This window comes from Carettochelys insculpta, chromosome 9 (genome assembly GCF_033958435.1).
Source record: "Carettochelys insculpta isolate YL-2023 chromosome 9, ASM3395843v1, whole genome shotgun sequence".
NCBI classification, from domain to species: Eukaryota; Metazoa; Chordata; order Testudines; family Carettochelyidae; genus Carettochelys; species Carettochelys insculpta.
In genome coordinates this window covers 40495624-40510437 of record NC_134145.1, presented here as the reverse complement: position 1 = coordinate 40510437, position 14814 = coordinate 40495624, and the positions used below count along the sequence as shown (strand labels likewise).

The window sequence follows — 14814 nt, the reverse complement described above, 5'->3', positions numbered from 1 at the left end:
TATCTAGCTATATTTCCACAAAGAAATATATACTGAATTAGGCTATGTCTACACAATAACATTATTTCAAAATATGCTATTCCAGAACACCACTGTCTATGATCCTAACTGTTGTTTGACAGTAGCTGCTTTGTGACACAAAATATTAGTGCTTACCTCAAAACTGACAGTGATGTACCACATATGTAGAAACCCTCCACACTACAGCATATTTTGCTGCAGCTGTGTTTATATGTCTGTTACATAAAATCATTATTAATATAAGAGAGGAAAAAGCATCTTTGCAGGCAGGCTTGCAAACCCAGTGAGGAGGGCTTGAAACTAGGTTAATCATGGGAAGGTGACACAAGCCCTGAGGTAAGCTGGGAAGGAGGAGGGAACAATCATGCAGGTTTCCTGGGTGACGAGGAGAAAGTAGGCTAATCAGCCACTTGTCTAAGATGTTTATACACTAATGCCAGAAGCCTAGGAAACAAACAGGAGGAATTAGAGGCCCTGGCACAGTCAGAGAAGTATGAGGTGGTTGGAATAACGGAGACTTGGTGGGATGATTCGCATAACTGGAGCACGGTCATGGAAGGTTATAAACTGTTTAGGAAAGACAGACGGGGGAGAAAAGGAGGAGGAGTTGCACTCTCTGTGTGAGGGAGCAGTATGATTGCTCAGAGCTCAAGTATAAGGAGGGAGAAAATCCAGTAGAGTGTCTTTGGGTTAAGCTTAGAGGTGGAAATAACAGAGGTGATGTTGTAGTTGGTGTCTGCTGTATACCGCTAGATCAGGAAGCTGAGGTAGATGAGGCTTTCTTCAGGCAGCTAAGTGAAGCTTCCAGATCACAGGCCCTGGTTCTCATGGGAAACTTTAATCATCTGGTCATTTGTTGGGAGACCAATACAGCAGCACACAGACAATCCAGGAGGTTTTTGGAGAATGTTGGGGATAACTTCTTGGTACAAGTGCTAAAGGAACCAACCAGGGGCCATGTGCAATTTGACCTGCTGGTCACAAACAGGGAAGAACTAGTAGGAGAAATAGAAGTGGGTGGAAACCTGGGCTGCAGCAACCATAAGACTGTAGATTTCAGGATGCCGACAACAGGAAGAAGGGTGAGCAGTAACATACAGACCCTTGATTTCAAAAGAGCAAACTTCAACTCCCTGAGAGAACTGATGAGCAGGATCCCTTGGGAAATGAAGATGAAGGGGGAAGAGAGTTCAAGAGAACTGGCAGTATTTTAAAGATGTCTTACTGAAGGAACAGGAACAAACCATCCTTCTGCATAGTAAGAAATGCAAACGTGGTAGGCAACCAGCTTGGCTTAACAGGGAAATCCTTATTCAGCTTAAACTCAAAAAAGATGCATACAAGAAATGGAAACATGGACAGTTGACTAAGGAGGAGTATAAACATATGGCTGGAGAATGCCGGGGAGTAATCAGGAAAGCAAAAGCACAATTGGAAGTGCAGCTGGCAAGGGATGTGAAGAGTAACAAGGAGGGCTTCTACAAGCATGTTAACAATAAACGGGTTATCAGAGAAGGTGTGGGGCCATTACTGGATGAGGGAGGTAACCTAGTGACAGATGATGTAGGAAAAGCTGAAGTACTCAATGTTTTTTTTGCCTCAATCTTCATGGACAAAGTCAACTCCCCACACAACAGGCCTAGACAATGCAGTCCGGGAAGGTGGAGGTCAGCCATCTGTGGGGAAGGAACAGGTTCTGAGCTATCTAGAAAAACTAGATGTACACAAATCCATGGGTCTGGATTTGATTCACCCAGGGGTACTGAGGGAATTGGCAGAGGTCATTGCTGAACCTTTGGCCATTATCTTTGAAGACTCTTGGAGATCGGGGGAGATCCTGGATGACTGGAAAAAGGCAAATGTAGTGCCTATCTTTTAAAAAGGGAAGAATGACAATCCATTGAACTATAGAACAGTCAGCCTTACCTCAAGCCCTGGGAAAATAATGGAGGGTGTCCTCAAGGAATCCATTTTGGAGCACTTAGAAGAGTGAAAAGTGATCAAAAGTAGCCAATATGGATTCACCGGGGCAAGTCCTACCTGACCAATCTGATTAGCTTCTATGACAAGGTAACAGGCTTTATGGACGTGGGGAAGTCAGTGGATGTGATATACCTGCCCTTCAGCAAAGCTTTTGATACAGTCTCCCACAACATTCTTGTCCATAAGTTAAGGAAATATGGATTGGATCCCTGGACTGTTAGATGGATAGAAAGCTGGCTCGATGGTTGGGCCCAATGGGTAGTGGTCAATGGCTCAGTATCAGGATGGCGGTCAGTTTCAAGCAGAGTGCCACAAGGCTCAGTTCTGGGGCCAGTGTTGTTCAAATATCTTTATTAATGACCTGGATGAAGGACTGGATTGCACCCTCAGCAAATTTGCAGATGACACAAAACTAGGGGGAGAGGTAGATATGTTGGAGGGTAGAGGGAGAATCCAGAGTGACCTGGATAAATTGGAAGACTGGACCAAAAGAAATCTGATGTGGTTCAACAAGGAGAAGCGTAGAGTCCTGCACCTGGGGCGGAAGAATCCCAAGCATTGTTATAGGCTGGGGACTGACTGGTTCAGCAGCAGTACAACGGAAAGGGATCAAGAGGTCTTGGTGACTGGAAGGCTGGATATGAGTAAACAGTGTGCCCTTGTAGCCAAGAAGGCTACCAGCATAGTAGGGTGCATTAGGAGGAGCATTTCTAGCAGATCTAGAGAATTAGTTGTTCCCCTCTATTCAGCACGGGTGACACCACATCTGGAATACTGTGTCCAGTTTTGGGCCCCCCAGTAGAAAAAGGATGTGGATGTGCTGGAGCAGGTTCAGCGGAGGACAACAAAAATGATTGACGGGCTGGAGCACAAGACCTGTGAGGGCAAGCTGAGGGATTTGGGCTTGTTTAGTTTACAGAAGAGAAAACTTAGGGGTGATTCAATAGCAGCCTTCAACTTCCTGAAGGGGAGCTCTAAAGAGGAGGGTGAGAAACTGTTCTCAGTGGTGTCAGATGGCAGAACAAGAAGTAACGGTCTGAAGTTAAAGAGGGAGAGGTGTAGGTTAGATGTTAAGAAAAACTACTTCACCAGGAAGGTGGTGAAGCATTGGAATACGTTGCCTAGAGAGGTGGTTGATTCTCCATCCCTCGAGGTTTTTAAGTCCTGGCTTGACAAGGTCCTGGCTGGGATGACTTAGTAGGGGTTGATCCTGCTTGAAGCAGGGGGCTGTACTAGATGACCTCCTGAGGTCCATTCCAGCCCTATGATTCTATGAAAATATAGAACGCACTAGTACTATTGTAAAGGGCACATTATAGTTAGAAGACAGAGGTAAATAAATTGATTGATTTGGCATCTTCTTGTTCTGTGATACGCATAGATTTTAATCCTTGTGTGTATGCAAAGTGTCCTCATAGTTTTGAATATTTTCTTTGGACATAATTGAGCAACTCAAAACTAAAGACTTTTCCATGTTCCTGATGTGCTGCTAGATTAACCCCTCTCTTTAAAACTTAATAAGTGGGTATTTGTAACTCTGGAATTTTAATATTTGGGTTATAGAGTGACCTGTCCGTTACCCAAAACCTTCTGCTAGTATGTATTTCCCATTAATCATGGTGTATTACAGCACTTCGTGCTTTGTGCAAAAATCATTCCGTCAATGGTCCCTTTCATCTTTTCCATCCATGTATGGATTTTTTTCCATCCATGTGCAGGGTAAATCTTATGTGTGGCACAGCATGTGCAAATGTGCAGCATCAGTAGAAACAAAACATCAAGCTGTGGGTGCTCTCCAGTCAGGTGGGCAGCATTTGAATCTTTCTTATGTGGCTGCGAAAGCACACAGCTTACAGGGAACACTGCTAGCCATCTGTTGAAAAATGTCCTTCAAATGTTAGTATCAGAGGTAGCCATGTTATTCTGTATCTTTGAGAACAACAAGAAGTCCTGTGGCACCTTATAGACTCTCACATATTTTGGAGCATAAGCTTTCATGGGCAAAGACCCGCTTCATCAGATGCCTGAGTCGGGGGAGGGGGGTGGTGGAGTTCAGAGAGGTATTTAAAGAGTGGGGTCCCAGTAAAAGGGAGGCCCAGAGCTGACAAGGTCTATTCAGTCAGGATGGAAATAGCCCATTATCAAGAGTATGTATCAAAAGAGGAAAAAACAAGTCAGATCAGACAGGGAGATATGGCCCATTGTCAGAGTCTCGAATGCAAAGAGCATGCCTTGGCCTGGCACCAGGAAGCCTGGGGGTCCTTCATGGAGATCTTTTGGTGGATCGCGGCCACTCTGTAGACTAGCTCTGCACCAATCTACTACGTCATCTGTCCATTCTCTGTGGGGTCTGCCTCTCCTATTCGAGCCATCCATTATGCCAAATTCTAGGGTCTTGATTTTTCATTCATCATTCATTCTGCAAATATGTCCATATAGTTGTAGCTTCCGTTTTATAACCTTCTGCAGCAGGTTCTCTTTCGGCTGTATCTTCCTACATAATTCCTCATTGGTGACCTTCTGCATCCATCCTATTCTCAGAATCTTTCCATAACAACTCCTTTCAAACGCCAATATTCTTTTCTTTTTGAATTTTTTGTTATCACCCATGTGTCTCAGCTATACAACATGCTGCTAAATACACACGTTTTCAAGACACCCAGCTTCATTCTTAAGCTAATTGCTTTGCTTTTCCAGATCTTATCCATCGCCTTCAAACTCACTCTTGCTTTCGCTATTCTAGTTGCTATTTCCTTCTTACATTCTAGATCATACATTATGTTGCTCCCCAGATATGTGAACTTCTCTACATTTTCTAGTTCAATACCATCAACACTGATCTTCCTTCCTATTTCCTTATCTTCAAATACCATTGTTTTTGTTTTATCGATGTTCATACTGCTTCCCTTCTTTGTTCAACGCCCGCACCATTTTTGCTAGCTTCTCCTCATCTTCCTCAATGATAACTATATCATCCGCGAACCTCAAGTTGTTTTCCTATGCACAGATATCCCTTCTACCTCTTCCTTGATTTTGTCCGTCGCTCTCTCCAGATGTGCCAATAAGATACTTGGTGATATTGGATCACCTTGTCTCGTACCTCTACTCGTTTTAAACCAACTTCCCAACTCCCCGCATGTTCTCACTGCTGCCTCCGCATTATCATTGATATCTTTCAACAACCATATTAGTCTGCTATCCACTCCGTATGACTCCAACACCGCCCAAGTCACTTTCTGATCTATACTGTCAAGTGCCTTTTGATAATCCAACAAAGCAATGTATATGTTTTGTTATTTTGTTGAGCTTTCTCCGCTATCAGTCTTAGTGACAATATCTGACTGTACGGTACTTCTATCTTTTCTGAACTCTGCTTGCTCGTCTGCTATATGTTCTTCTATCTGTGATCTTAATCTCTCAGTCAGGATCATCATCAGCACTTTACCTTGATGACTCATTAGGGCAATCGTTCTGTAGTTCTTGCACTTCAATGTACTTCCTTTCTTGGGTATTTTCACTAGCGTCTGCAGGGTTTCCTGGCCCCTTATTTAGAAAATAGCCACTTTTGTGTGTAGAAACTCTCCGGGGGGGCAGGAGGGTTGCGGGGAGGCTTTTGATGTTACCCATCCCAACATTGACAGCACCAGGCCCAGAGGATGTGTAGATGCTACACGTTGAAGTAGCTTATTTTGATGTCTCTACGTCGAACTAAGTTACTTCGACGTAGTGTTCTAGTGTAGACATAGCCTAAAACTAGCACCATGGTTTTAGGTTTCTGGGCCATAATAAGTGACTGTGGTTTGTAGGGGAAAAGAAAAAAATTGTCTATAGGAGTGCAACCCTTTGTGGAAGAAGTACGATGCATCACTAGCAATGACCAGAATATATGGTCATTTATTCCCGACAGACATTACCTATATTTTTTCACCAGACACACTTCAGCGTTATAGTGAGCCTCATTACTACAAGCTCTTTTGGCAGAGAGAGAGCTTCCATCCCCATCATTGAGGAACAGCACCTAAAAATATATTTACAGGAATCATCCGTGGCTTTAATATAGGAATGGTAGTTGTGCATATAGTGTCATTTAGACTTGGTGGGCCACAAACTCCTCCCAGTTACACCAGTACAAATCAGGAATAATTACATTAATTTCTACTGATCTACTATCAATCAAGTTTGAAAATTTTATCAGTGGAAACATAGAAAAAAATAAGAGGTTTAATGCATAAGGATGAAATTTAATGCGGAAGATCATTGTCTTCTGTGAAGAAGTCCATAATAAATTTGGAAATGTATGGTAGCCTAAGAGAGCTTCCTCATTATTCACAACTTTGTTCCAAGATGAACTGTCATTCAATATAACTACATAGACATATGTTCTTCAGATGTAGTATCTGCCATATTAAAATCATTAGACATGCCAAGTTCTATACTGAGTGGAATTACTGCTTCTGTGCATTTATTACATGCATCCACTCAGGATTATGTTTTAATTCCATTTGTAAAAGTTTCTCTGTTAATTATCACATTTTTCTATTTTGTGTGCTTTTTTTAGGGGGAAGATGGTTTCCCAGGATTTAAAGGTGACATGGGTCTTAAAGGTGACAGAGTAAGTATTTATACAGAAAGATATGGTTCTAAAAATTATTATTGTTAGCCTATGGATATCACTTCAAGCTTATTTATAATTAAATTTAAAGCATAACACTCTGTCAACAGAAGTGCAATGTAGACAATTCTATTGACAGAAAGGACTTCCAGTTTTCCAGCAGCCCTGTTAGCAGAGCTGCCATTCTGCTTTCTGTCACCAGAGGGCAGAGCACTCTGGCAGTTCTCTGTTGACAGAACAAGCTGTGTATAGCAGCAGTTTGTCAACATAGGTTCTGTCCCAATTTCTCTGTCTACAGTAACTTCTGTCAACAGATGCTTCTAGTGTAGACAGAGTCCAAGTGATTTGGGACTAGCTACTCACAGGGTAGGAATCAGCATAACTCTATGGACTGACTAGCAGAACACCAATTTACATCCAGCTGACGTTCTACCCTCAGCCTTGTGGTTTTAAGATAACATTGCCAACAGTGTAATTATTTATGCAAATATCCATATTTTGACCCTAATTCCCTTTGGGGTATGATGCACTAGAATAGTCCTCCAAGGTCAGACTCTGGCTGGTACAAGGCAAATGGTGTAACAATATTTCACAGTGGTCCATACCTGTCCTCCAAAATAAACTCAGGCCTTATCCTGGGTTTAACTAGTCCTGTGCACAATCCATGCCTAACCCTTATCACTTGAATTCTATTACAGGTTGAACCTTTCTAGACCACCACTCTCTGGTCCAGCAACATCTGTAGTCTGGCATGATTTTTGTTAGCTGGATGCCCACTTCTCATGGGTGTGACCAAGTTTCCCGTGTTCCCATCAAGTTTGTTTACAGCCACCAGTCCTGTCTTCCAGTGTTCTGTGCTATTATTTACCCTTACGTGTCTTCTAAGAACCCAGTAAGCTATGGAAGTATGTGTAATGCTGGTAGACAAGATTGACCTCCTATGGTTCAGCAAATTCTCTGGTTCAACACCAGTCAGGTCCCAATGGTGCTGGGTTAGAGAGGTTCAACTTGTAGCAGCAGAAATAATCACCAAGGCCTGCAGTCAGCATGTTTGCATATGCAACTTGCGAGATGTATAGAGCCCATTCAGAGGTGGTCTAGTTTAGATGGCTCTGCACTTATATGATTCCAAGCACAGATATTTTTCCTAATCTTCATGTACATTTGTTTTCAAGTAATCATTTGTTTTATAAAATAAGTCTTAAAATGTACTGCTGTTGCAAACACTGCACTGGTATGAACATAAGCAGTCACTCTGTATTTACACCATATTAAATTTTAGGGTGAAATGGGTCCATTGGGCCCACGAGGAGAAGATGGCCCTGAAGGTCCAAAAGGTCGAGCAGGTCCAACAGGAGACCCAGGTGCTGCTGGGCAGGCTGGTGAAAAGGTTAGTAACCAACAGCCAATGGAAAGAAATATTGCTTCCTAGTGGAGATCAAACCAGGATCTTCATCACCAAAGGATGTTACTGCTGAAAACAGCTCCTTCAGCTATCAGCGAGAGAGAGATTATTATGGCTTCTGAGGGCAGCCACTAGTGCAATCTCATAGGCTACATAAATAATAGACATTCTTATTTGGTAGCTGTATGTTGAAAGGAATAACACACCCTCACATATGAGACAACTGAGCACATCCTAAGGTGATTACAATCTAATTTAATAGACACAAATATGATTCAAAGATTAACTTTACACCAACGTGAATGGAGACAGTGCTGGAGAGTAGTCTTGCACCAAAGGGTTACACAGAAGGTCTGAAGGAGGCAAAATTATTTAGTGAATGGGAAAGGATAAGGTGTGAGGGTTTTTTTGGTTTTTTGTTTTTTTAAATGTAAAGAATACGAGGACAAAAGCACAAAATCAGGAATGCTGCAAGGAAAGAAAAGAAAGGTGCTACTAAGAAGGAAGGCTGAACAAAGTGTGGAACATTAATAATTTAAAACCAGCATCTCACATGTATGGAGCACATGCTATGTAGAATCTGGAAAGTAAGAATAATGATGTTGAACCATATACAGAAAGAGAGAGGAAGGTGGAAAAAGGAATCAAAGGCCTGGTGTGGAAGAGGTCAGAGTGGCAGGAAAGGAAGATGATTGCAATGCCATATTTTGTGTAGCCTCAGCCAGGAGAGAGGTAAGAAATACGAGAACAAAAAGAAGGAGCTTGCGATAGGAGAAAAGTAGGTGGGGTAAGAACGCAGGCAGGAATCAAGAGATGTAGTGTTTTAATTAGAGCTGTGAGGAAAATGGGAAATGTTTCACAGAGGATTGTGTGATTTTAAATATTGGTATCATTCTAAATTGGAATAAACCACACAAATTTCAAAATTCTTCACAAAAGAAAAAATTCATTTTGTGCATGCTATGTCCAGTTGATTGAGTTTCATAATAGTTTTTACTTACATTGTTAGAGCTTATCCTCCCCAAACAACTATTTTTACAAAAACAAAAGTTTGACAAAACACAGGTTTGAGAAGTGTTATAATTCTGATAGATCTGCATTTTCTCATGGAAAATGGTTTCATCAAAATTATTGACCCACTCTAAGTTTAATCCTGGTTTTACCTCAGCATTGGCTTAAGAAAGTCATATCGCATGGAACCTCATGAGCCTGATGTGAGGATTTGATTCATAGGGCCATATGAGGTCATGTAGTCTGTTCCTTGTGTATAACACTTGTACATAGAACTTCTCCAAAATAGTTCATAGAGTGAATGTTTTAGAAGAACATCCAATGTTAAAAATGGGAGAGATGCAAAAACCAACTACAATCCTTGGTAAATTGTTACGCTCTTTAATTATCTTCACAGTTGAAAATGTATTCCTTATTTCCCATCTGAATTTCTCTAGCTTTAACTTCCAGCCTATGGACTACAGTGATCTGTCAACAGAAGTTACTGTCAGAAGGCATCCTGCTGCAAAATCTCTCTTGAAAGATCACTTCCACACACAAAAGCAGATCAAAAGAGCAATCTGCTCTGTTGATAGAGTGTGGCTAGACTGCCTCACTGTTCTCTCAACAGAAGTGCCAGCCAGAAGCTCAGCAAACAGGGCTTCTCAAGAAACTGGAAAGCCCTGTTTATTGACAAAAGGGCCCCTGAAATGTTAATACATCTTTTTTGTCAATGGGAAAATGTTGTCAAAATGCACTTTATGTGTAGACATCTGTGGGTTTATTCCAACAAAACGTTGGCTTTGTAGGCAAAAACTCTCACATAGACATAGCAACAGAGAGGAAGCCGTGCTAGTCTCTACACTGTCAAAACAAAAAGCAGTCAAGTAGCACTTTAAAGACTAGCAAAATAGTTTATTAGGTGAGCTTTTGTGGGACAGACCCACTTCTTCAGACCATAGCCAGACCAGAACAGATTCAATATTTAAGGCACAGAGAACCAAAAACAGTAAGCAAGGAGGACAAATCAGAAAAAGATAATCAAGGTGAGCAAATCAGAGAGTGGAGGGGTGGGGGGGAAGATCAAGAATTAGACTGAGTTAAGTATGCAGACGAGCCCCTATAGTGACTCGGTGTCCCTTGGCTTTCCTAAAAGTTTTTTACAGTTCTTAACTTTTTTAATTTATATTTATTAATATAAGCTTCAACTTTCTTCCATTTGTTATTTATTATATTTATATCCGCCACCCCTCTAAATCATGCTAGTTTTTTTATTTGTTTGTTTTGGGTTTTTTTGTTTTGTTTTGTTTTGCTTTTTGTTAAACCAGCACAGCTTTCAGGTCTAGGACTATGGCCTTTGGGACAAATAGTAAGGCATTCAGTTTATCTTATTAATTTTTTTCCATCAGCTGATTTGGTTCATAATTGTTTTTTACCTTTGGAATTGGCCATTTGTATCTAAGGTATTTTTTCTCTGGTTAGTTCCTCTTTATCTTGTAGGCAAAAAGGTCTAATAAAAATAATTAGTCTATACAGTATTTAAACACATATAAAGGGCTACATAGATGGTCAACATTAAGACAGATGACCAGAATCATGGACTAGACTGCAGAGGTCACCAACTTTTCTGAGGCAGCATGCTGAAATTTGATCTTTTGACATCTATGTACAGTCCTAATGCAGGTGATGTTTTTAAAAGTCGCTAATAGTCCTACTCACAACAGCTTCAGATGCAGAGCTTTACCGTTTAGGTAGTGATTGGTAGCATTAATTGGTGGGGGGGGTTTAATCCGCAGGCAGCATGGCTTTGAGCAAGCTTCTGGCTGCATGGTGAGGGAGGGGGTCTGAGCTCCTGCCTCACATGCCAATGAAAATAAGCTTGCGTGCCACTCTTGGCACTGGTGCCAGGGGTTGCTGACCCTTCAACTAGAGTTTCAGCAGAAGGAATTAGAAAGGAAGACACATATTTTAGTAATGGTAGAGATAGAAAGAAATCATCCTTCATTATAAGTTGCTTTTTGTCATAAACATAACTTTACAGTTCATAATGATTTATTTACATGGAATATTAGAAGTTCAGAAAAAGTTACAGTTACGATTTGATACACGAATCATTCATAATCTGTAATCAAATAAATTATCATAAAAGTCAGTTCACTCATTCCAAGAAGAGTTATTTTCAGATTTATTTAACTATTGAGAGCTATTCATGCATTAATGTTTCTCAAACGTTGCAAAACAATCTGCCAGCTGATAACAAGGTCATGAATCAAAGAACCGAAGAAGGCTAGAACTATTATCCTATATGAATGGAAACACAATTCAGATTGGAATATTCTATTGTAACTGGATCAGTGAACAACTTCTATTATAACAAAAGGACCGTCTCATATTTACATGCATCGCAGATCTTGAATTATTGAGTTTTTTTACCGAATTGGAAAAAAATGGCTCTTCTTGCTATTTTGGTTGCTGACCCCAATCTAAGACTATGAAGTAGACCCTGCACTACATTACCCTACCCTACCAGGACACAGCTGTGTTTTCCCTTGTAACTTGAGACAGTAAAATTAATAACATCAACAGCATCAATATACTCAGCCTATTTTCCTGTCTGATGACGGGAACATGACCATATTTCTAGAAATCACACCACATATTATGTAATATTGGATTATTACTAAGTTATGATTTTCAATTATGTCTTTTGATACAGTTTAGAACCCTGCGGGACAACCTTTAGAGCCTGATCTTCAGATGTCAAATTGCATTCAGGGGTATTATAGATAAAGAAAACAAATTAACCATCATGTAATGCAACATGAAAACTACTGATTGGCCTGTTACAGGAAATGTCTTTTGTGTTAAAGGATGTGTTAATGTTTTGTTGCCACTATCATTGTGTTACTGGATTGAAAGAGTGTTGATGTAAAATCTTGGGTTTATTGAAGTCAATGGCAAAATGTTATCAACTTCAGTTAGGATTTCATTCTTGGAACTGAGGTTTTGGACACAAAGCCTGTTGACCACTTCTCAGGAAGGAGATAGATGACCTGTGAAGATAAATTTAACACAATATTTGATTTTATATGTTATAGAGGAAAACAATTCTATATACAGTTATGACTATATTATGAAGATTTACTAGAAACAATATATATATTTTTTTAATTTTAGGGTAAACTTGGGGTTCCAGGATTGCCAGGTTATCCAGGAAGACAAGGTCCAAAGGTAAATAAATTATTTTGATTTATGACATGAAGGAGTGGATATGCTGTGGATGAATTAGGCACAACAATAGCTAGTCTGTTTGTTTTCGATTTAAGGGAGGACATTAGCATCCAAACACAAAGTTGTTTCTCACCTGTGCTTTCCTAGACATGTTGTTTTAATTTATTAAAAATGTGTTACGTTCACGTTTCTTATGGACCGCTATGTTCTCTTCCCTCAACCATGCAACTTTTAAGCCCCTGTCAATTGTACTTGCATTATATACCTGTGCCAGCATACCATGATATATACAGGGGACTGTTGAAAAAAAAGTCAACTGATGATACTCTTACATCCTTAAGAATAAAAGCTATATATTACCCACAGAACTCACACTGATGTCCGTGGAAATTTTCTATATGGTTTGTGGACCTAAATAGAGAGCTCACATCTCAATGCTATCAAAACAAAAAAGCAGTCAAGTAGCACTTTAAAGACTAACAAAATAATTTATTAGGTGATGAGCTTTCATGGGACAGCCCCACTTCTTCAGACCATAGCCATACCAGAACAGACTCAATATTTAAGGCATAGAGAACCAAAAACAGTAATCAAAGTTGACAAATCGGAAAAAAATTGTCAAGGTGAGCAAATCAGAGAGCAGAAGGGCAGGGGGGGAAGGAGTCAAGAATGAGATTAAGTCAAGTGTGCCAAAGAGCCCCTATAATGTCCCAGAAAATTTGCATCCTGGTTCAAACCATGTGTTAATGTGTCGTATTTGAATATGAAAGAGAGTTCAGCAGTTTCTCTTTCCAAAGCAGAGTGAAAATTCTTTTTCAATACGATGCAAACGCTTAAGTCATTAACAGAATGGCCCAAGTGCTACTTGACTGCTTTTTTGTTTTGATAATATACAGACTAGCACAGCTCCCTCTCTGTTACTATTCTCACTGCTATGTTTCTGTCATCTTCCACTAGCTTGAGAAAGAGGCACCTAAGATCTCCATAGCACTTCTGGGTGTGTGGCCGTAAAAGAGAGGAGTTGCATTCTTACAGTATTATCTTTCAGTTTTCCCCATATTTTTTTCTTTGTTTCTATGATGTGCTATGGGCTACTACTGCGTATTGCATATTGCTTCACATTCTTATAACCAGAATGCTTAACTTTGTCCTTTCTCCTAGGTTAAGACCCTCCCTTCTGTCCAACAATGTTTTTTTTTTCAGTTTTCCCTCCTTTATGTATCATTTGGACTCTTTTGTCCCTAGTTAAATATCTGTGTTAGCTGGTTTTGTTTCTAAATTATTTATGAAGATATAATAATGGTAAACTGCATTTTATAAAGGAGCAGCTTAACATAGCTTTGTAAAGTGGCTGAGTGTAGATTAACCAAATAGTAGAAAGATCTATTTAAAAATTCTATTCAGATTAGGCAGGAATAAGAACATTAAATGTCAGCAGCATTTCCTAGTGTCTGTGAATATTCCTCACTACGCCTCACCTTCAGAATGTATCAAAGATGAGACAGCTGTGAATGTGCAGTAAAATAAATGAAAAACTCGTAGCTCCTTAGCAAGACTGTATGTCACCTCAGTGAAACTATTGAGCTTTCCTGTAGTTCAATGCTTCTCAAACTTATTTGATCAGGCACCCCTTCTGTGAGTCTGTAGTAGTTTACAACCCCCTTCCCCTCACCCCATACACACACATACAAATACTTATACAGATTGAACCTCTCTCATCCAGCACCCTTGGGACCTGCTCAGTTCCAAACGAGAGAATAAATTGGCCTGATCACGGGAGGTCAATATTGTCTATCACATTACCAACACTTCCACCACTTACCGGTCTCTTAGAAGACATTTAGGGGGTAATTTACCACTAAATAACAGCACAGAACACTAAGAGCCAGGACTAGTGGCTGTAAACAAACTTTATGGGAATCTCAGCCACGCCCATGATAAGTGATTATCTGGCTAACTAAAATCATACAGTAACAGAGAGGTAGCCGTGTTAGCCTGCACGCCAACAAAACAAAGCAGCAGAAATGTAGCACTTTAAAGACTAAAAATCTGATGAAGTGGGTCTGTCCCATGAAAGCTCATCACTGAATAAATCATTTTGTTAGTCTACAAAGTGCTACATTTCTGCTGCTTTGTTTTGTTAAAATCATACAGGATCATGGATGTTGCTGGATGAGAGAATTCCGGATTAGAGAGGTTCAGCCTGTACCGCTAGTAGCTATGGTGCTACCAGATGAGCCCCAAACACTCAGGGTGCACACACATCTGGCCTCCTTTGACACATTCCCATGACAACTGCCCCATAGTTTGAGAATCACCATGTTCGTCTAAATTCTGGGATCTGTTCTTTGAAATTTGAAGGTGTTTTTTGTTTGTTTGTTCGTTTTTTAAACAAGTTAGTACTCTCTGGATAAATAACTGAAGTGTTTACAGCATAAAATTTTGCCCTTCATTTTCTTCTAAGTAAGCTCTCTTAAGAGTGTTTATTCACTGAATACTCTGAGTTCGTTAAATAGATCCTAGCAGTCTAAGGAAAGTGTTTATTGAGGTGAATGCTCTTGCAGAAAAGATC

General features: G+C 40.2%; 1 protein-coding gene across 1 annotated transcript in view; it reads left to right on the top strand.

Moving 5' to 3' along the window:
• Positions 1-14814, top strand: part of COL11A1 (collagen type XI alpha 1 chain) — a 274848-nt gene that overhangs the window by 142112 nt on the left and 117922 nt on the right. Inside the window, exons 29-31 of the mRNA XM_075002237.1 lie at positions 6563-6616; positions 7899-8006; positions 12189-12242. Of these exons, the coding sequence (XP_074858338.1) occupies positions 6563-6616; positions 7899-8006; positions 12189-12242 (216 nt within the window). The remainder of the gene's footprint in view (positions 1-6562; positions 6617-7898; positions 8007-12188; positions 12243-14814) is intronic.